This window comes from Tiliqua scincoides, chromosome 10 (genome assembly GCF_035046505.1).
Source record: "Tiliqua scincoides isolate rTilSci1 chromosome 10, rTilSci1.hap2, whole genome shotgun sequence".
Classification (NCBI taxonomy): domain Eukaryota; kingdom Metazoa; phylum Chordata; class Lepidosauria; order Squamata; family Scincidae; genus Tiliqua; species Tiliqua scincoides.
Genome location: NC_089830.1, coordinates 8,398,199 through 8,421,576, shown reverse-complemented (window position 1 = coordinate 8,421,576; position 23,378 = coordinate 8,398,199). Strand labels below are relative to the sequence as shown.

The window sequence follows — 23,378 nt, the reverse complement described above, 5'->3', positions numbered from 1 at the left end:
TGCTATAGATAAGGAGTTCTGTGTTCATTCCTTTGCACACCACAGCTGTTGTTCCTAGAGATAGAGGGTGTTAATTAGCCAAAAAGCGGGCATTAGAAGGAAGTTGGGATATTTGGACAGGACAAATTGGTGTAGTCAGCAGGAGTCAAAAATTGGGACAGGACAACAGCTGGTTTAACTTTCACATTGCCCTTCAAAGAACCCTGGAAATGTTAATTTAGGGAGGCTGTAGAGAATCTTATGTCAGAGATCTCTAGCCCCTGCCCCAATCCACCCTGTGAGGCAGTTGCCTCTGTGAATTTCATGGAGAGGCCTGACATACCCCAGGAACTGCAGAGCTGTAACTATCTCAAATGGCTGAGGAGCTCATCCCAGGTACAAAATGAAACAGCAAGAACAAATCCAGCTTGGATGCCAAGGAAATTCCATCTGTGCCCTTGAAAAAAGGCAGAGTTGACAACACAAACAAATGATGCCTGCTTATTGGCCTAGTTTAATCTGATTGCAAGAGCCAAGGAACTTCACACTGCACTGTGTAGGAGACATTCACAATTCACTGCACTGGAGTTCCGTGGGAAGGAAGGTTGTTCAGCCAGTTCCCATTTGATCTCAAACTTTACCACAAGGGCCACAATCTTGCTTTTAAAACAAAGGAAAAAGAAAGTGCGTGGTCAAATTTGGATAGGACCACTCGTGTGAGCCTCAAGCACAGATCCACCACCTATATGTAACACCAGCCAGACTGTCAAAAACAACTCCAGGAGATGGAGGTTTTCTGGGGAGGGACTGGACACTTGGGGGCTTTTGCCAGCTGTCATCTCCTCTCACCTTCCACAGCAATTGCACCTCTATGCCCTTCTCATCTTCCGTGGACTTCACTGTCCACCAGGTATCGAGCTCTCCTGAAGGCACTGGAAGAGAAAAGGAGACTGCTTAAAACAACAATAATAGAGGCCCAGCAGAGGTGTATACCACAAAGAAAGAAGGGTTCCACTAAATCCAGGAGGGTGCCCGCATGGCTAACGAGCCAAGTTAGAGAGGCTTATAAAGGGCAAGGAAGCTTCCTTCCATAAATGGAAGTCTTGCCCTAATGAGGAGAATAAAAAGGAACATAAATTGTGGCAAAAGAAATGTAAGAAGGTGATACGGGAGGCCAAGCGAGACTATGAGGAATGCATGGCCAGTAACATTAAGGGAAATAATAAAAGCTTCTTCAAATATGTTAGAAGCAGGAAACCTGCCAGAGAAGCGGTTGGCCCTCTGGATGGTGAGGGAGGGAAAGGGGAGATAAAAGGAGACTTAGAGATGGCAGAGAAATTGAATGAGTTCTTTGCATCTGTCTTCACGGCAGAAGACCTCGGACAGAAACCGCTGCCCGAACAGCCCCTCTGACCAATTAAGTCAGATAGAGGTTAAAAGAGAAGATGTTTCAGACCTCATTGATAAATTAAAGATCAATAAGACACCGGGCCCTGATGGCATCCACCCAAGAATTATTAAGGAATTGAAGAATGAAGTTGCAGATCTCTTGACTAAGATATGCAACTTGTCCCTCAAAATGGCCATGGTGCCGGATGATCGGAAGATAGCAAATGTCACGCCTATCTTTAAAAAGGGAAAGAGGGGGGACCCAGGAAACTATAGGCTGGTCAGCCTAACATCTATACCGGGTAAGATGGTGGAATGCCTCATCAAAGATAGAATCTCAAAACACATAGATGAACAGGCCTTGCTGAGGGAGAATTAGCATGGCTTCTGTAAGAGTAAGTCTTGCCTCACAAACCTTATAGAATTTTTTGAAAAGGTCAACAGGCATGTAGATGCAGGAGAACCCATAGACATTATATATCTGGACTTTCAGAAGGCATTCGACACGGTCCCTCACCAAAGGCTACTAAAAAAACTCCACAGTCAAGGAATTAGAGGACAGGTCCTCTCATGGACTGAGAACTGGTTAAAGACCAGGAAACAGAGAGTGGGTGTCAATGGGCAATTTTCACAATGGAGAGAAGTGAAAAGCTGTGTGTCCCAAGGATCTGCCCTGGGACCGGTGCTCTTCAACCTCTTCATAAATGACCTGGAGACAGGGGTGAGCAGTGAGGTGGCTAAGTTTGCAGACAACACCAAACTTTTCCGAGTGGTGAAGACCAGAAGTGATTGTGAGGAGCTCCAGAAGGATCTCTCCAGACTGGCAGAATGGGCAGCAAAATGGCAGGTACGCTTCAATGTAAGTAAGTGTAAAGTCATGCACATTGGGGCAAAAAATCAAAACTTCACATATAGGCTAATGGGTTCTGAGCTGTCTGGGACAGATCAGGAGAGAGATCTTGGGGTGGTGGTGGACAGGTCAAAAGTGTAGACCCAATGTGCGATGGCAGTGAAGAAGGCCAGTTTTATGCTTGGGATCATTAGAAAAGGTATTGAGAACAAAACAGCTAATATTATAATGCTGTTGTACAAATCGATGGTAAGGCCACACCTGGAGTATTGTGTCCAGTTCTGGTCGCCGCATCTCAAAAAAGACATAGTGGAAATGGAAAAGGTGCAAAAGAGAGTGACTAAGATGATTACGGGGCTGGGGCACCTTCCTTATGAGGAAAGGCTACGGCGTTTGGGCCTCTTCAGCCTAGAAAAGAGGCGCCTCAGGGGGGACATGATTGAGACATACAAAATTATGCATGGGAAGGACAGAGTGGATAGAGAGATGCTCTTTACACTCTCACATAACACCAGAACCAGGGGACATCCACTAAAATTGAGTGTTGGGAGAGTTAGAACAGACAAAAGAAAATATATCTTTACTCAGCGTGTCGTTGGTCTGTGGAACTCCTTGCCGCAGGATGTGGTGATGGCGTCTGGCCTGGACGCCTTTAAAAGGGGATTGGACAAGTTTCTGGAGGAAAAATCCATTACGGGTTACAAGCCATGATGTGTATGTGCAACCTCCTGATTTTAGAAATGGGCTATGTCAGAATGCCAGATGCAAGGGAGGGCACCAGAATGAGGTATCTTGTTATCTGGTGTGCTCCCTGGGGCATTTGGTGGGCCGCTGTGAGATACAGGAAGCTGGACTAGATGGGCCTATGGCCTGATCCAGTGGGGCTGTTCTTATGTTCTTATGTTTAGTGACACAGTCAATGCAACTACTCTTGCTAGACTGGCTGGCTTCAGATGAAGATTTCTGAACTTCTGCACAGTTTCTTCAAGGAAATATGCCAAGTAACTGGACTGCCAGGATGATGTAGTGGTTCGGGTGTTGGGATTAGACCTGGAAGATTCTGGTTCAAATTGCCCCTCAGCCACCACATTTCCTGGGTGACCCTGGGCCAGTCACTCGCTCTCACTCTCACCTACCTCACAGGGTTGTTGTGAAGACAGTACGGTTGGGACCAGCCATGGTGGTGCAGGCTGAATCTTAAACCCGTCCGTGGCCTCAGCTTTACACGGGCCACTTAGATTTGCACCACAAAATTGCAGACACAGATCCAAGTAGCCTGGGGTGTCTCTTGGGGTAAGGGGAATAAAATCCAGCCTGCACCAAACTTGTGCTGGATACAGTACAGGCCAGCCATGCCAACAGAGGCTGCACTGCATGCTATGGTGCGGAAGTGATTTTTTTTTAACCTCCTAGTAGGCTGCCCAAATCCCTATGGAACTCCTTGGACCTACACCAGCCAGTTTGCTGGCGTAAGTCCAAGGAGAGAGAGGGGTTGTTCCAGGGAGGGGTTTCAGGGATAGGATCCAGGTGCAAGTTGCTGCCACTGGATCCGTCCCCTCTCTCTTCCAACACTCCCCCTGGTTCCTCCCCCAACATACCCTGCTACTCCCCCTCTCTGCCTGCAGGCTGCCTGTTCTCCAACTTACTGACGCTAAAAGAGACTTCTGGAGCTGCTGCTGAAGGTGCTGTGCAGCTGCCTGTTTGTGGCAGTCACCCAGAAGCGTGCAACAGCAGCCCAGCCTTCATGCCACCATAAATGATCTTGTGCTGCCAGAATGCTACTTCTAGCAGCGCAAGGATTGGGGCCAAAGAGTCTTGGGAAATCTGATTCTCTTGGGCTTAGCCCCAGTGCTTTCTGGTACACATTAAGTCCTCCAGCTGGGGGATGGCACAGAAGTCCCACTTTCCCCATGAATTTTTCACTTAGTTGCCTAGGAGGGGAGTTTTGTAGCCCAGTGCCTGCTCTTCCCACCTTTCTCATGGGTGGTGAAGTTCTTTGTTGGGCTCCAGTCACTCCAGTAGCCGAGCGGATGCTTCCGGCAGCGCATCTGAAACTGGTAGCGGGTGCCTAAGAGGAAGCCACACTGCAGGGTTTTCTCGGGGGGGCTGGTGATGTTGTAGACCTGGTGGGCGAAATAAATAAAAAAAGGGAATAGCCAACAATTCCAAATAGCCCATCTGACAAAGAAGCTGGTTGATTGCCAACACTCCAACCCACTTCAGTCCCTGTGCCGTCATTGTCTTTGGGGCTGACCTGAACATGAGGCCAACTGGGGCAGTCACCTCAGGCAGTGGGATGGCGGGGGCACCCAGCTCCATCCACCTGCCCATTCTCCACTGCTCCTATTTCTGCTCCCTGTATTCAAAGAGGAAGATGAATTGAGGAGAGGAGAGTGGTGGGCTAGAATGACGGAGACACTCTAGCCCACCACTCCCCTCTCTTCCATACATTTGAATCTAGAGAGTGGGTGAAGGTTTAGTGGAAGTGTAGAGCTGGTGGATGGTGTGCTGTGGATTGGGGGAAGTAGCTTTTGTCACGGTAAGGCACTGTGCAACTGAGGGAGGTGGTAGCATTTGGTGGGCCACCTCAGTTGACAGGAGGCCTTGGGTCAACCCTGACCATCCCCTCCTGGTTCAAATGTTCCTGAAGCAACTTGGAGAAACAGAACAGCAGGGAGCAAACTATGGAACAGCTTCAGAGTCACAGAAGAACAGGCCTGTTCCCAAACACCAAAGTGCAGATGGGTGAGGCAAGCTCTTCTGGCTGAACGAACTGGGAGTAAATTGATCCGGCATCAGCTAATTGCTTGGTATACTTTTGAAAGTAAAGAGCAGCAGCTGGGGGGGGGGAACCAGGTGATATAAGTGTATGATTATTTGCCAAATACATTTGGCTTACAAGTTGCCAGGGAACAGCTTGGGCAGGAGGTGTGAAAATGAGACACCAATGGGTGGCGTGCGTGGGTTGAAGACGGATGACAGGGTCAAATTGGTGTGAAGAGCAATAATAAAAAGCTTTGCTTCAAAGTCAAGTCTGTCCTGGAGGAATGGCTTTCACTTTTCCCCACAAGGTAGCACACAATATCAGCAAGGAAAAGGGTCTGGCTGGAACCCCTCAGATGGCCATATTCCAGTGGCATCACTAGGGAGGTGCGGGGATGGTGGTTGGTGGACCACACCTTGTGACACCCTTGGGAGGGGGGCGACACCACTAGCTGCCAAAATTTTGGAAATCTTTTGGAAAATTTGAATTTATGAATAATGCCTCATGTTATATATCAGTGGAAACGTAATTTTACGCAGAATGTAATGAAACAAACTGTGCTAAATTATCTGCAATCTATCAAAAATTATGGCCAATTAACCAGAAAAAGAAAACACAATTGCCTTATGGAACAAAAAGTAGATTTTCCTAACTCAAAAGTGACCAATGAGACTGATTGTTCTGAGAGCTAATGAGGTGTTATTATGACACAGCAGGGAACCAATCAGGTGTTAGTAGGAGTTAGCTCTCATTTCCATGGATCAGAGCTAATCCTAGAATTCTTATTCAGTTCTGGGAGTGTCATCAAGTTGGCCACTGGTTTTTTTTGTTGGTTACTGATTAGTTGGTTGGCCTGCACTGTTATATCTTAAAATTAGTAAATCAGTAAATTGATTGGGGGTGACACCAAACTTAGTGATGCTACTGCATTAAGACTGTGCATAATTTATTCTTTATGGTCTGCTATGGGAGGAGATCCATCATAGGGGTGACGCAGTGAGCTCTCACAATGGGTGATGCCTCTGCCATGCTCTCTGTTTGGAGGAGACACTCACAAGCATCCATTCCTGGTTGCTCTCCATCCGGTAGCGCATGTCACAGATCTGCTTGAAGACGTTGCCTCTCACTGCCTCCCACTCCACAGCCACGCAGTCTGTCTCCTCTGGGATGGACTGGATGGCTTGGATGACTGGCGGGTCCAACTTGACTGAAACAAGCAGCAAATGGGCAAACCATCAGGTGATGATTTGCAAACCCTCAGATGATGATTTGGATTCCCCTTAAAGCCAAACAGCAGGTGAAATGAATGCCTGGTTTGGCCCTTCCATCCTTGCTCATGTGCAGGTGTGCAAAATGGCAGTTCTGATGGGTTGTACCATCTGGTTCAGGACCATAGTGCGATGGGGGAAGGTTATAACCCTTTCTGCTCCATTCTCCTCCATTGTAGCCCAGTGCAGGTGAGCCTCTGCCCTGACATGCTATTTGCCCCCCTCCACCCCCAAGAGATATTTCTGTAGGTGCTAATGGGAACTTCCCTCCAGTGGCAGACAGCCAGGATCCAATCCAGTGTGGGACCACAGCAGGAGCAGTGAAAGCCTGCCATTGTCCCAAACTGGATTGGGGGCTCCCACCAATGCTGTAAAAAGAGAAAGGAAACAGACCAGCAGGACTTTCCATGTGAAAAGTAACATCTAACTTGATCTTTCCTCTTATGGATGGGATGTAATTCTGAACTTGTAGGCTTTAAGCCTACCACAGGGCAGAGACAGCCTATCCATGGGGCCAATGGTGGAGTACGCCTCAGCCTGCTGATTGGTACCCACTGATAATCAAGGGGCTTATATTTTCTCTTACCTGTTGCAAGCCTATTGATTGGCCTTCCCCCCACAATAGAATGCACCACAAGCTGTACAGCTACATGATATAGTGGGGGGAAAGGATAGGATTGGGTGCAAAAAGATATTTCTTTACTCAGCATGGAATTAGACTGTGGAACTCCTTGCCACAGGATGTGATGATGGCATCTGGACTAGATGCCTTTAAAAGGGAATTGGACAAATTTCTGGAGGAAAAGTCTGTCACAGGTTATACAAACCATGATGTGTAATGTGCAAACTCCTGATTTTAGAAATGGGCTAACTCAGAATGGCAGGTGCAAGGGAGGGGACCAGGATATAGGTCTCTTGTTATCTTCTGTGCTCCCTGAGGCATTTGGTGGGCCACTGTGAGTTACAGGAAGCTGGACTAGATGTTCCCTCGGCCTGATCCAGCGGGGCCCTTAAATGTAGCATTTTGATTTTTTTAATTTGATTTTGGGGGGACACATTCACGTAACTGTATTTAAGAGGCAATGTTAAATAATAAAGATGACCATTACCTTCATCTCTGCTCTTTTAACTTCCAAGGGGCATGTGGTTGGCCACAGGTTGCTAGGCTGGAACTGAATGGACCTTAGGTCTCATCCAGCAAGGCAATTTCTCATGGAAGGTGCATCTACCAGTTGCTACTTCATGGTAGCAAAAGGTCTGACTAAGCTACAAGATTTTTCTTATGTTAAGCATGGATTAGCATAGTATCATAGAGCACAAGCCTATGCATGTGAACTCAGAAGTAAGTCCCATAGTAGTCAATGGATCTTACTCCCAGGTAAGTGTGTAGTTTTATATTTCTATGATCTCCTAAACTAACAGAGTCCATAAGAACCTAAGAAGAGCACCACTGGATCAGGCCAAAGGCTTCCTGTATCTCACAGTGGACCACCAGATGCCTCTGAGAGCACGCAAGACAACAAGAGACCTGCATCCTGCTGCCACTCCCTTGCATCTGGCATTCAAAGGTAGCCTACTTCTAAAGCCAGGAGGTTGCATCATGACTTGTAACCTGTGATAGACTTTTCCTCTAGAAATCTGTCCAATTCCCTTTTAAAGTCATCTAGGCCAGACTCCATCATCACATGCTGTGGCAAGGAGTTCCACAGACTAATTACATGCTGTCCATCACTAGGAGTATTGTCAGATGGTTGGATTAAAAGAATATGCATTCAGTTCCCAGCCCCCACCCCTGGAAATCTTTCATCCAACTTCTACAGAAAAGCTCCTGATGGGCTGAAGAAAGTATACCCAGATCTACATCAGTTGCTGCCACGCACCTAAATCCATGGGGTCTGCACAGAGTGGCTCTGATTGCACAACTCCCAGGCCATTCTTCACCGTCACCTGGAAAATCATGTTTTGAAAGAGCTGGAGACTGGCGCGACGAATAATGCAGAAGTTCTGAGTCACAGGTTGGCGGCAGACTAGAAGGGGGTCATGGCGGGCACTGCAGTTACTCCGGCTTCTGCAAGACCAAGGGAGCGGGTAGTCAGTGGGGTTAGGGGATGTGACCTTGGACACCAAGGGAACCAATATGCAAGCAAGTCTCTGACACTTATCATCATCATCATCAACAACAACAATATTTATATACCATTTTTCAACAAAAAAGTTCACAAAGCAGTTTCACTCTTGTCTCCTCCACACTTGCTTTTCTGCTCACTTCCCCATTTTCTGTTCAAATTCATGGAATGGGACAGAGGTGCGACTAGGGCGGAGCCTGAGGGGCACCTGCTTTGCCCTTCAGGTTGCCCTTCAGGTTCCGCCATAGTTATGGAGGAGACAATGACAGCTCTGCACCGCCCCCCTTTCCTTCTCCTTCAAAAGGGAACCTCCACAAAAGAAGGAGCCGGGGGGGGGGATAAGTGAGGCCACCACAGCAAACTCTCCCTCCGTCTCGGAGAAACTGGGAGTGATGTCACAATGTCCTATGATGTTGTGACATAACTGCCCTTAGCACACTGAGGCAGTGTACCTCTGGAAGTAGGAGGAGCCACAGAGGTGGCAGTTGGTGCACAACCGGATGAGCAGAGATGACATTTTGTGCACCAAGGTGCAATGCAGGGAGATGGTGCACCTCAGGCACTGGAAGGTCTTGGATCAGGCCTGACAATATATGCTGGGGAAGGTGAGGGGAAGATACCCACAGACAGAGAGACAGTCAGAAAAGTCTTTTGATATTAAAAGGGCTGGTCCCTGGGTAGGGCCAAGAGCTAAGTGTAGAGTCCAGGCATGTAAATGAATCCTGATAGCCACTTGCTGCAGAGCTAATTCTCATACCTTTTGCTATATGACCTGCTTTCTCAGCTTTATATTGGCAAGTTGCATAACAGTAAAGAAATATTAATTAATTAATGGACTGATATACTGGTTTCCTAATTCAAAATCTGCAGAGCAGAGTAGCTCACAGGATCTCCTATTTAGCATTCAGCTTAGAAAGCTGAAATTTGGCATGGTTGCTGCTTATGGATAGAGATGTTTGTTTCCGGTGTGTAAGGTAGGACAACAGTCTAAGTCTTGCAGAACACAATGGACTTACTTCTGAGTAAGATAAATAACATTGTTTACGTTTATCTGGGCTATTTCTATTAAAACCAGGCAAAAACCAGTGGGGGTGGGGTGATTGTGAATCACCATGCCCACTACCCAGGGCATTGCCCACCCACTGCATGAAAAGGAGTGACGTGGTCTGGCCTCCCTCACCAGGTGATGCAAACCCTAGTGACACCACTGCTATTATCCAAAGTTTTAGTTCTACTCACTCAAGCTTAGCATGACCTAGAGCATGTGTAAGGAGTCAAGGAAGACCAAGTCTGCTGGCTTCCCAAAGCACAGTAGTTCCCACATTTTTAGCACTGGGACCCACTTTTTAGAATGAGAATCTGTCAGGATGCACCGGAAGTGATGTCATGTCTGGACATCATCATCAAGCAGGAAAATTTTTAACTATCCTAGGCTGCAATCCTACCCACACTTCCCCAGGAATAAATTCCATTGACTATCATTGTTAAAAGCATATACAGAGTAGTCTGTTAAAAGTACAGATCTGTTTAGATTTCCTGTTTAGATCTGTACAAATCTGTACAGATTTCTCCAATGCAGTCACATGCTACATGCAGTAGCATAAAGTCTAATATATTAAAAATAAAATATTGAAATGAATGGGGACCCACCTGAAACTGACTTGTGACCCACCTAGTGGGTCCAGACCCACAGTCTGAGAAACACTGCTATAGCAAGTGACTCCCATGCCAAGGGAATCTGGATAATTCAGAGTACTCCTATAAGAAGTGAAGTGACCCATTTTTATCCTTTTCTTTCCCAGCACCAACTTATTTCATTTTCTTTAAAGGGTGTTTGGAAGGTCAGACACATGGGCTACATGCCTTGTTTCCAGCCTGCATTCCTGCTCAGTAAGGTGCAGTGGCCTAACCAGGTCACCACAGGCTTGTCCTCCATTAATTTGTCTTCTTAACTTTTAAAGCCATCGAAACTTGTGGCCATCTTGAGGCCGAGAGTTCCACTGATTAATTCTGTGCCATGTGAAGAAGTTCTTCCTTGTCACATAGTGAGAGGTTAATTTCCCAGGTTTCTATGTTAGCTCCTCTTTGTGTCTGTCCTAAAGCCCCCACCAGTTGGTTTTGTAGGATGACCCCCTGGTTCTAGTGTTGTGAGCAAGGGAGAAGAACATCTGTATTTCCACATCATGCAAAAAATTTTAAGCCTCTCTCTCCTTACATGAAGCGCGTCAGGGTAACTTCGCCGCCTGGGAGAAGGCCGTCCTGCCCGGGGTCCCAGTGGCATGTCAGGTTCATTGTGGTGAAATTCATGACACAGCTGAGATTGTGGGGCTGAGGTGGTGGATCTGCATGAAGATCAGAGGGAGAAAAACGGCAAAATGAGGTGAGAGGGACACTAATGTTTTCTGCTCTAGGATGCTCATACACTTGGGGGAGCTGCAATACTTTGTCAAATACTGGGAGTTTGTCAGCCAGTCCCATGGGGATGCTGCATCGCCAGAATATGTGTTCTGGTGGTGCAGCACATTTTGTGGCCATCACAAAATGCACTTGACCCAGGGTGACCAGATGTCCTCTTTTTCCAGGACATGTCCTCTTTATAAGCCTCATGTCCTGGAAAAGAACTTAAATGTCTTCCTTATCCCTGTGAGCAGGCAGTGCAGAGCCTTCTTGTAATTAATAAATTATATGTAATAAATTACATTTAATATAGTTTTAAATTCAATAATAAATAATGTAGTGTTTAAAAGCCCAATCCTATGTATGTCTACTCAGAAGTGAGTCCCATTATAGTCAATGGGGCTTACTCCCAAGTAAGTGTGGATAGGATTGGGCCCTCAGTTAACCACATGAAATCAATATACGAGTGTTTTTAGCTTTTATTTTGTCATGTCCTACATTTTTGGGGATGTCCTGCATTTTGGGGAGCCTTTTTCTCTTTTGTGACATCTGGTTACCCTGACTGCATGCAGAGCACAGCAGGACCTCTGCTGCAAATGGTGAACAGCAGCCACTGTGGGATCACTAGTCCATCTAGTTCAAGATTATCCAGATGGACTGGCAGCTTCCAGGGCTTCCAGCCAGAATTTGTTCTCTGCCCTATTTGGAACCACTGCCAGAAATCGAACCTGAGATCTTTGGAACACATAGCCTGTGTTCCACTACTGAGATACAGCCCTCTGATTTCTCTTTTCCCCTGAAGCAGAGTACAGCTTGGCTAGGTTTCTGAAACAACTGGGCACTGACTGCCTAGACCAGGGGTCTCCAAACCCTGGCCCAGTGCCAGATGCGGCCCGCAGCAAGCCTCTTTCCGGCCCGGGGCCAACCTCTTGTCCCCTGAAAGCCTCTGGCCCACTCAACTGACCAGAATTGTGCTCTGATTGTGTCTGGATTGTGTCTGGGTGTTCTGAGGGCCAGAGAGGTTGAATGAATGAGCCCATTCATTCATTTATTCACTCATCCAAGTTCTATCTCTAATTTATTTATTTAAATTTTATATTTAAATTTTTTTCCGGCCCTCCACACACCAGATATTTGATGCAGCCCTCTGGCCAAAAGGTTTGGAGACCCCTGGCCTAGACCCACGACAATCTCACTGGCACTGAATTCCACAACACAAGAATGCCCAAGCCAGTGCCTAGCATTTAGGCTGGCCCAAGGCAAAGTGGTACCTAAGCTGGAACCCATATTCCATTCCCTCCTTTTCTTGGCATGGATTTCAGAGTGTGCACACCCTGCCACATCTAGCACCCTCTCCTCTACCCAGGACAACTTCAGAACTGGTTGGGGGGGGGGAGGACCTTGGGAATTATACTCCCCAAATCCTTCTCATCCAGTAAGCAGTGAAGACATGGAGGAAGAAAAGGAGGAGGAGGAAAAGGAAAGAGGAGAAGAAGAGTGGCAGTTTTCTTCATAATCGTTGGAGTGTGATTGGGAACAGGATTTCAGCAGCCCTTACAATTTCCTTTCCTGCGCTCCTCAATAGCAGCACATGAGAAGGAGGCAAGAACATAAGAGCCCCACTGAATCAGGCCAAAGGTATCTCACAGTGGCCCACCGGAGGTTTCAGGGAGCACTCAAGACAACAAGAGACCTGCATCCTGGTGCCCTCCCTTGCACCTGGTATTGAGACGTAGCCCACTTCTAAAACCAGGAGGTTTTACCCACATACCCAGCAAGGCTTGCAACCTGTGATGGACTTTTCCTCCAGAAATTGGTCCTCCAGATGCCATCACCACATTCTGTGGCACTGGGGAAAGAAACACCGCATATACTCGCCTATAGGTCAAAAAATTTACGACTAAAAATAGAGCCTGAGATCCTGGGTCAACTTAAACCCGGGTCAATGCAGTGAATGACGCAGGGTCCTCTGGAAGCTTCTGGGAAGCTTATGGAGGCTCAGCAGCTGTCTGGTGAAGTGGGGGGGGGGCCTGGAAATGGGCTGAGAAGCAGGTGGAGAAAAGGAGAATTTTTAGCCTCTTCTCCAGACAGGAAGAGAAGTGAAGGCGCTTCTGGGAATTGTAGTCTGTATGGGCTGCTGCTATGGAAGTGCAGCAAATACTTCCACAAAGCCTCCCCACAATTCCCAGAAGCCCTTTTGTCTCCCTTCCAGTTTGGAGAAGGGAAGTGCCTCCTTTTATTTTGCTGCTGCCTCTGAACATTCCTGGCAAGTCATTTGCAAAGAATTTCAAACCCCCCCCCCCCAAGTTTAGGGGTCTGGTTTTTACAACCCCAGGATGTGATCCTCATTTCCATCTGAAACAAGGTCCCAGGCTGCAATGCACCCGTTGCTTAAGAATAACACCATGGAAAGCAGTGGGTCTGCTTCTGAGTAAAGAGGGCTGCAACTGTGCGCAGCTCAGTTCTTGTTGCTTGTCTCCCTGCTGTGAACTGAACTGCAGACTCCCAATTGCATGTTTTATGTTGCATGTTATATGTGGAGCCTCTGGCTTCACACACCAGGCACCTTAAAGAAGGATTTGACTGATGGTTCTACTGGTATGTTGTTTACATGCACAACACTTACTCTGACAGTGCTTACACAAATGTTGTTGAAGACCAGACTTTTAAGAGCTAATGAACAAAAATGCATCTTATGATCTTTTATTGTATTTTTAATAAATTAGAAACTACAGTTTTTAGATAACAATTACTGGAAGGTTATTTTTCAGGATCTGGCCTCAGGTAAAATCAGACAAAATTATAGTCAGACCCCCCTAAGTTTAACCCCTGACTTATCCGAGGGTCATAGAAAATGCCATGATTTGGGGCTCAAAACCTGCCCTCGACTTATCTGTGAGATCGACTTATAGACGGGTGTCTGCGGTGCTTCTTTTGGGCCTGCTCCCAAATTGCGGTGCTCCCAATTTAGGATGCCCCCTGGTTCTGGTGTTATGTCAGAGGGAAAAGAACATCCCTCTATCCATCCCCTGCATAATTTTGTATGTCTCAAAGTCACTCCTCATTCCTCTCCATGGAGAAAAAGATTGAAGAGGATGAGGCAGTGACTGAATGGAGCTGTCGGGCAGGCCATGGGCCAGGGCCCCCTCCAGTTCACTGGCTCCCCCATTCCACTGCTCAAAGTAGCTGCTTCACCCCACCTCATAGGTGGGCATCCCATCCCATCAACGCCAGAGCATACTGATGCTTACATCCAGCGTGGATCTGAGTTAGGTTCATAAGATGGAGTGTCTTGTTCCTCTTCACATAGCAACTCAAGGCAGTCACAGTCCTGTTGAGAGGACGGATGGTGATGTTGGAAGATTCCGCCCCATGGTTCAAGCTGTACTGGACACCCTGGAGGAACTCCTCGTCTAGTTTCCACACGATCTGGATGTCTCCATCTAAGCGGACAGGGCAGCGGTTCCTCCAGATGGTGCAAGAAGCTGTGACCTCTGTTCCCAAGATGACCGGCGAGTTCACAGTGAGGTTGCTACAGGGTAGCACTCCTGGGAGGTAAGGAAGAAAGGACACATTTTTGCAAGGCTTGAAAGATGAAGTCTGGGCTAGCCCACGCAGTGATGTCGCTAAGCCATCTAGCATAGGGAACACAAAAAATTTTAACAACCCCTGCAATGTTTGTGTGAAACACGCAGACCCTGGGGCGTTTCACACATCCCTTGTCTGGAATGGGGTCTGAAGCTTCAAAAGGCTGTCTGGAGACCTTAGAAAAGCACAAATTGTTTCTGCAAGAACCTGAAGTGCCTTTCTAAGGCCTCCAGGAGGACTTCTGAAGCCCAGAGAGGCCTTGGAAGGCTGCTTTTTCACCTCAGGTCCGCTGTCAATGGTGGAGGTTTGCATCCCCTCAAGGCATGCAACCTGGGACAATGCAGCCCCCTGACCTATGCCTCTGGGCCCACGGCTTTTTGGCGACTGAAGCAGCCGGCCAAATGCAGTCTGTCTGTCTGTTCTTTGTACAGCAGTCTGTCAGCTGTGTGTCTTCACCACACTGTGTATTCCGAGATCAAAATGGAAGAGGGAGTGAAGAGGAAGTGTGGACAGCAGTGAGTCAGGTGCCTCCAGTGGTCAGCCTATAATTCTCCTCTTGTCCACATTTCCACTTCTGCTTTGTTCCTTCTATTTCAAATTCAAGGATGATGATGATGATGAGGTGGAGGGGCGGTGGAGGCAGGTGGACAAAGGCAGGCAAAGGCGTGTCTAGGTAACTGCATGTAGGGCATGTGCCCTGGGTGTAATGTGGGGGGGGGGTTTCGAATTACAGGGTCGCTGCTGCCACCTGCACCACCTCCTCCTCAGGTTTCGGTGGCTCTGCAGTCCAGCTGCCACCCTGTTCCTTCTCCTTTGGAGGCTCATTAAGAGCACTTACCAAATATCAGGCTTGGCACTTCGCTGTACAGACTGAACAGGACCTACTGGCCTGTGACTGTGCCACAAGCTGCCTCCCACCCCTATGTATGGGCCTGTCTGGGCCTGTCTGGTCACAGCTGTCAGCTTACCTCCTGGAAGCAGGAAGAGGAAAATGGACCATCGCAGCAGCTGCCCTGCAGGTTTTAGAGTGGCTGCCATGGCTCTCCTTAAGGGTCCAGCATTACCTGCAATGTCACAGAGAGACATATTGACACGTTCCTGCATACAGCAGCCTTAGAAGGGAAATGTTGATTATCATAATTCAGTCACTGGTCTCCCTCCCCCCCCAACCCTCCCTTAGAGGACTGGACTAGGGGCAGGACTGCACACTAGGGGTTCAGATTCCCACTCAGCAAATAAGTTCACCTTCTCTCATCCTAACTTACTTCAAAGAGTTGTGAGAATAATAGGATGTGGAGAACATGAAGTTCTGTTATATTAGTATGTAAATATCTCTGTTTATGTGATGGGCATGAAGCTGAACAGAGAAAAGAAAATCCTTTTTCACCCCGTACCAAACAGATGTTGGAACTGTAAACGACAAGAAAGAACGTTCTATCTATCATATGTGGTAGATTTTTAACAAAGTGGAAAAAATTGGACTTTGATACACCAGCAAATGCAATTGATACTTAAGGTAAATCTACAAATGAAACCAGAAGTTTTTTGTTGGGAATACTCAATGATTCAACTGAAAAAGATCTTGAAACTATACTTTTATATATGGCAACTGCCGCAAGAATATTGTATGCTAAGTACTGGAAGGTTTCAGAGATACCTTCAGTTGAAGAATGGTGGATAAAGATACTGGACTTTGCTGTAATTGATAAACTTATAAATCTTCTTAAAGAGAAGTCAGTAAAGACTTTTATGGACAATTGGAAACCATTCCTGGACTCCCTGCATGCGAAAGGGAAAATGGCTCAAATGAATTATGGATTCGATGAGTAGATAACTGATATATAGATAATTTTTTTCTCTGTTCTTGAAAATGTATTTTAGAATAATTAATAGACTGTTTAAGGTATGATACCTAATATGTTATATGATTTTGCAGAAGAACAAAGAAATGTAGATTTAGAACTCTGCACTTGCCACGCAGTTTTCAATACCTGTTTTTTATTTTCATTCTTACTTTTTATTTTTCTTATTTTCATTCTTTGAGTTTGCATTTGTTAATTTTTGGTATTTTAAAATAGAATTACAATAAAAAAGGTAAATTTAAAAAAAAAGAATATCCACCCCACACAGAATCAATTTTTAGAATTTGCTGCCCCAGGTTGTGTTCATGGCCAATAGTTTTGGTGGCTGTAAAAGAGCAGGCAAAATAATCGAGATGGTGAAGAGCTCTAGTCTTCCTTATGGCTATGTGGAACTTCCAGGTTCAGAGGCAGTCTATCTCTGTCACTATCGTCTTTATGCTCTGCTTCTGGGCTTTCCACAGCCATTTGGTTGGTCACTGTAGGAAACTGTAGGACAAGATAGATTTTTGGTCTGTTCCAGCAGAGTTCTTTTTATGTTCATGGAAGTGCTGCTATCTGGATGGCATTGAAGGCCACCTACAGAGTGCTTCTGACAGCCAAATTGGGCAGAAAAGTCACGTTGTGGCTTAATACTCATCAAATCTCCTGTGCTCTTTAATTCTACATCAGTTACTTGAAAACTGGAAAGTGAATGTGCTGTGCCCTGCCCCCCATCCCTGAGCAGTGAGTGAGAAACTCTAGGGATACAAGAGCTTTGGATACAAGAGCACTGGAGACTTAAGGTTTCTCTGTCAAATTTGTTTTGTTTACAAATACATAAGCAAGCGCTTCAACAGTAGTTGAGCAGCAAATCAACCAAGGCCACATTAGATTTTCAGAAAGCTACTGCCTCTTTGTGTTCCCTAAGGCTTAACCCCAGTTTCAATTATGGTAATTCCAGCGAAAATACTTCGTGCTTCCTCCCTGAATCTCTCCAGTTCGAGCCTGGCTCCAAACAATGTCTCTCTTTCTAAAGCAGGAGTGGCCAAACCCTGTGCCACTTTTTACATACATAAACTTGAATGTGTCACTCCACCTTATTTTGACCCTCTTTGAACCTGCTCAGGTGGTTTTGCCAGCCCACATGATCTACCAAGCCTCTGCTCTGCTATCTTTGTCCTGCCCCAGCCCTTGTTGCTCCCTTTCTGGGCTTTGAGCTGGGATCACTGCTGTGTGCTCGTGGCCATGGAGTCCTACATCAACCAGCACAGCCTTGACAGGTGACTTTGTCAGTGCCACTTGGCAAGTGTCCATGTGCCACTAGTGGCATGCGTGCCATGGGTTAGCCACCCATGTTCTAAAGCAGGGGTCTCCAAACTTTTGGCCAGAGGGCTACATCAAATATCTGGCATGGTGTGGAGGGCCGGAAAAAAAAATTTAAATATAAAATTTAAATAAATAAATTAGAAATGGAACTTAGATGAGTGAATAAATGAATGAATGGGCTCATTCATTCAACCTCTCTGGCCCTCAGAACACCCTTCAGACACAATCAGAGCACAGTTCTGGTCATGTTCAGTTGGGTGGGCCAGAGGCTTTCAGGGGACAAGAGGTTGGCCCCGGGCCGGAAAGAGGCTTGCTGCGGGCCGCATCTGGCCCCGGGCCGGGGTTTGGGGAACCCTGTTCTAAAGGTTGGGGGAGACACACACACACACACACAGAGTGTGCACACATTTCCAGGTCATCAGGAAATCACGGAGATCATTGAAATAATCTCCAATCACTGAGGAATTATTATATTCCTTTGTCAAATTCCTCACCACCACCTGATGACACTTTAGGCAAAACCACAGTGGACTGTCACAGTAATGCAGAGCTGACCCTCATAGAACAAAAGCACTCTTTGTTCCAAACCGTCACATACTTCTGAAGAGGCAAATGCTTCAGCCTGTTTCCTAAAGTCAGGCTTGATGGTCTTTACTCAGGCTCATCTGAAGCTTGTTTTTTTGGGGGGGAGGGGAAGGGTAATTGATCCTGCAAGTGATCTTTACATGTCCCCATAGCAGAGCTTGGAGATTAGTCACTTACTTGCTACCTCCAAACTCCAGGTTCTAAGCTGCAGGCTGGCACGTTCAAGACCCCAGTACTATGTCAAAAGGCGAACAGACAAGGGTTGCAAAGTAATCAGGTCAGCCAGCCTTCACTGGGTCATTCTGAGAGCCAGGAGGAGGGTGTAGTGCAGTGTAATTTAAACTGTGAGGCGCTGCTCTAAAGAGCTCAAAGGGGAGGAGCAGGATGTCCAGCGACACAGTCACATCCCTGGGCAGAATATTGAGCCCATCTTCTGCCCGTCCTCTTCGCTTTTTTTTAAAGCAGAAGAAACAAGAGTTGCTCAGCTGCGAGAGTGGCTGCTGCCGCCCCACCCTCTTCCGAGCATGCTCAGCTTGCAGTCCTTAACCCTCCCTGATCCTTGTCTGGTTGGTTCCCAGTTCCCAGCCTGGGATCGCCTCTCATCAAAGTGAAATCTCTCTTTTCAACCCCCTCCCTCTTCCACTCCCCCCTTTCGATCTCCAAATCTTCCTGCTTTCCTCCCCCTCCCCTTAAAGTTGTTTCCATGCAGTTGGCAAAGGGAGAGACAAGCACACACTTTACTTGGCCAGGAGCAGAAAAAGGGTACTGTTTTTAAAGTGATTTATTAATCTTGTTGTTTGACTGAAGAGGACAGGCTGTATTTTTAAAATGATGAATCTTGCTATTTGAAGGGAATACTTATCAGCCATTGATGAAGTGATTGCCAGCCCAATCCTATCCACACTTTCCTGGGAGTAAGCCCCATTGACTCTAATGGGACTTACTTCTGAGTAGACATGCATAGGCTTGAGCTGTGCATCTCCTAGTATAGGAGACAAATCAGCTTCCTAACCAAACCCTTATCAGCTCTGATATATTTTCATGGTCTATTTTTGTTTTCCCTACCAGCTGCTGGAAAAATTTGATTTAATTTAATTAATAAAGGGTTCAATCCTATCCAAGGAGAATGGGAGAAATGACTAGTTGGATTGGGGTCCACAGGGGTGTGTGTGTGTAATATTGGTCAGACTGGTTGTTCACAAAGTTCATTTGATAAAACAATTCTATTGGTACGCTTACAAAGTTTTAAAAAATTAGTCCTCCTGGACCAGACAAAATCTATCTACTCCAGCATCCTGTCTCCAACAGTGATCAGCAGCTGATCATTTATAAAGCATGTATATTGCTGTGTATTAATAACATATTTTTAAGATCTGCATATAATTAATGATATGATTAATATAATTAATATTAATATAGTTAATATATATTTACTATTTAATATTATATTAATATTTAATATTATAATATTATATTTAATATATTTAATATAGTTAATATTTCTGGCCACTTCCTGTTTAATGATGTCACTTCCAGCCCTCAGGAACTTTACTTGGCCAGGAGCAGAAAAAGGGTACTGTTTTTAAAGTGATTTATTAATCTTGTTGTTTGACTGAAGGGGGTCAGCCACGGGGGTCAAGGGAGCCACTGGCCAGAAAAGTTTGAGTACCACTGGTGTAGTGGATTGGGTGTTGGCTGCAATCCTAACCCCACTTTCCTGAGAGTAAGCCCCATTGAACAAAATAGGACTTACTTCTGAGTAGGCCTGGTTAGGATTGTGCCCTTAGACCTGGAAGATCCAGGTTCCAATCCCCTCTCACAAAGCTTCCTGGGCAACCTTGGGCCAATCACCATCTCTCAGTCTAACCTACTTTACAGGGTAGTAGTGAGGACAAAAAGGAGGGAAGGAACTATGTACATCATCCTGAGCCCCTTGGAGGAAGAGTAGCATTACTGAGGGAGAGTCAGCATGGCTTCTGTAAGGGTAAGTCTTGCCTCACGAACCTTATAGAATTCTTTGAAAAGGTCAACAGGCATGTGGATGCGGGAGAACCCGTGGACATTATATATCTGGACTTTCAGAAGGCGTTTGACACGGTCCCTCACCAAAGGCTACTGAGAAAACTCCACAGTCGGGGAATTAGAGGACAGGTCCTCTCGTGGATTGAGAACTGGTTGCAGGCCAGGAAGCAGAGAGTGGGTGTCAATGGGCAATTTTCACAATGGAGAGAGGTGAAAAGCGGTGTGCCCCAAGGATCTGTCCTGGGACCGGTGCTTTTCAACCTCTTCATAAATGACCTGGAGACAGGGTTCAGCAGTGAAGTGGCTAAGTTTGCAGACGACACCAAACTTTTCCGAGTGGTAAAGACCAGAAGTGATTGTGAGGAGCTCCAGAAGGATCTCTCCAGACTGGCAGAATGGGCAGCAAAATGGCAGATGCGCTTCAATGTCAGTAAGTGTAAAGTCATGCACATTGGGGCAAAAAATCAAAACTTTAGATATAGGCTGATGGGTTCTGAGATGTGTGTGACAGATCAGGAGAGAGATCTTGGGGTGGTGGTGGACAGGTCGATGAAAGTGTCGACCCAATGTGCGGTGGCAGTGAAGGCCAATTCTATGCTTGGGATCATTAGGAAGGGTATTGAGAACAAAACGGTTAGTATTATAATGCCGTTGTACAAATCGATGGTAAGGCCACACCTGGAGTATTGTGTCCAGTTCTGGTCGCCGCATCTCAAAAAAGACATAGTGGAAATGGAAAAGGTGCAAAAGAGAGCGACTAAGATGATTACGGGGCTGGGGCACCTTCCTTATGAGGAAAGGCTACGGCGTTTGGGCCTCTTCAGCCTAGAAAAGAGACGCTTGAGGGGGGACATGATTGAGACATACAAAATTATGCAGGGGATGGACAGAGTGGATAGGGAGATGCTCTTTACACTCTCACATAATACCAGAACCAGGGGACATCCACTAAAATTGAGTGTTGGGCGGGTTAGGACAGACAAAAGAAAATATTTCTTTACTCAGCGCGTGGTCGGTCTGTGGAACTCCTTGCCACAGGATGTGGTGCTGGCGTCTAGCCTAGACGCCTTTAAAAGGGGATTGGACGAGTTTCTGGAGGACAAATCCATTATGGGGTACAAGCCATGATGTGTATGCGCAACCTCCTGATTTTAGGAATGGGTTAAGTCAGAATGCCAGATGTAGGGGAGAGCACCAGGATGAGGTCTCTTGTTATCTGGTGTGCTCCCTGGGGCATTTGGTGGGCCACTGTGAGATACAGGAAGCTGGACTAGATGGGCCTATGGCCTGATCCAGTGGGGCTGTTCTTATGTTCTTATGTTCTTATTAAAATGTGGAAGTAAATAAATCTCCAGAGGAACAAAGACAGCCAATTTTAGCCAAACCTTCTGAATAAGACTAACCTCTCTGAAGTTGCTTCAGGGGGATCTGGTTTAGGCTGGGGAAGGGCAATGGACTTTAATTAAGGACTAGATAGATTCATGGTCTATCAATGGTTATTAGCTGTGATGGCAGATGTAGGGGAGGGCACCGGGACACAGATTGTGTCTGTTGTCTTGTGTGCTCCCTGGGGCATTTGGTGGGCCACTGTGAGATACAGGAAGCTGGACTAGATGGGCCTTTGGCCTGATCCAGCAGGGCTCTTCTTATGTTCTTAACCAGGCCTGGAGGGGGGTAGGGGGCAAAATCCTCAAGGCTCGGGCCTTCAGGGGGCCTGGATTATACAGTACAGTATAGCAATACAACAGTTCGATCAACTGTACAGTACAAAACAAATTTATTAGCAAATAAATGTGGGTACCATTCTTAGCCTATCCAGGGCTGCATTTCCACTACAGTTTAAACCCACTTTCAATGCACTTCTATTACCCCAGTGCATTTAGAAAGGGGGGGGGGGTGGCAGTCAGGCATCTTGTCCCAGGCCCAATGCCAGCTCTCAGTGGCCCTGAATAGAACATCCATTTTCAGAGGCATCCTGCCTCAGTGCTAGGTGATGAGACCAGCAAGAGCTGGCTCTAGCCTTTGTGACCTGCTTGTGAATGTTTAGAACAGTGGTTTTCAACCGTTTTCATCTCATGACACGCTGATAAGGTGCTAAAACTGTCAAGGCACACCAGTTTTTTGACAATTGACAAGGCACACTGCACTGATGATGGGAGCCTCACATCCCCCAATGGCCCTACTAATATATGACCCTCCCTCTGTGGCACACCTGCAGACCACTGGTGGAGAACACAGACCACAGACCACTGGTGGAGAACTGGTTTAGAAGTTCCGGGCTAGGTGCTGGATCTGACCCACAAGGCAAATTTCATATTTTCCCAGCTGCAGTTCCTTATTCTGTCAGTGGTTCCCAAACTTTAGGAGCCTGTGGACACTGAGACAAACATTGGAATTGTCGTGGACCACGTGCAACCCCTGCATTCCCACCACACACAAAAAAATACAATTCAATTTGATAGCCCATAGGGGAGCGCTCAGCAAGACAATGGAAATGCAAGCTGCAGGGGGTCCATTCTTGACCCTCTCTGGTGGTCCATGGAGAAGCATCTTGCCCAGTCATAATCTTTTTTCCTGAGACCTCGCAGATCACTTCTCAGGGTCTCACGGACCACCTGTGGTTCCCAGACCACAGGATGGGAACCACTGTCCAGTGGACATTTGTGTCTGTCGCTCTGAGCTCTCCGTGTTCCTTCCCCGGGATACAGTAGCAACTTCAAACCTTTCCTGACCATCTTGCACAGAGCCTGATTTCAAAACTTATGTTCAAAATTCATTCATTCATTTCAAAATTCAACACACACACACAAAATCAAAATTCAGCACACAAACAAAAAAGCTATGGCCATTCACACAGCACCATGAGTGGGATAACTGTCTTGGCCACACACTTATCTTTGGAGCATGCACAACACAGGGCTTCTGAGAGGGGGAGGAGTAACACCCTTCAGCTCCAGGGCACAACGATGACAACAGTCAACACTGAGGCTCACAGATAGCACAAAGTGTGCACACATGTTCCAAGTGGCCAGCACACACTCCCCAACCTAGGAGAGCAAAAATAAAAATGGGGGAAGCCTCCTAACTTACCTTCGCTCAGCATCCACTGATTCTCCTCTTATGCTAGGAACTGACCACATTGAACAGCATGGAAGCATTTGATAATGTGCTGCCTTTCCCACTAGCTCCACACAAAACAGGAGAGAAGGAAGACAAATTTCACCCACCCAGATCAAAGCAGTG

The 23,378-nt window shown here is 46.6% G+C and overlaps 1 protein-coding gene across 1 annotated transcript in view; it reads right to left on the bottom strand.

The window, feature by feature from the left end:
• The window catches only part of CSF3R (colony stimulating factor 3 receptor), a 28,635-nt gene extending 13,236 nt beyond the window's left edge, over positions 1-15,399 (bottom strand). Inside the window, exons 1-7 of the mRNA XM_066638757.1 lie at positions 15,330-15,399; positions 14,025-14,321; positions 10,592-10,718; positions 8,131-8,318; positions 6,038-6,189; positions 4,191-4,341; positions 829-911 (exon numbers count right to left, since the gene is read on the bottom strand). Of these exons, the coding sequence (XP_066494854.1) occupies positions 829-911; positions 4,191-4,341; positions 6,038-6,189; positions 8,131-8,318; positions 10,592-10,718; positions 14,025-14,321; positions 15,330-15,399 (1,068 nt within the window). The remainder of the gene's footprint in view (positions 1-828; positions 912-4,190; positions 4,342-6,037; positions 6,190-8,130; positions 8,319-10,591; positions 10,719-14,024; positions 14,322-15,329) is intronic.
• Positions 15,400-23,378: the final 7,979 nt, after the last annotated feature.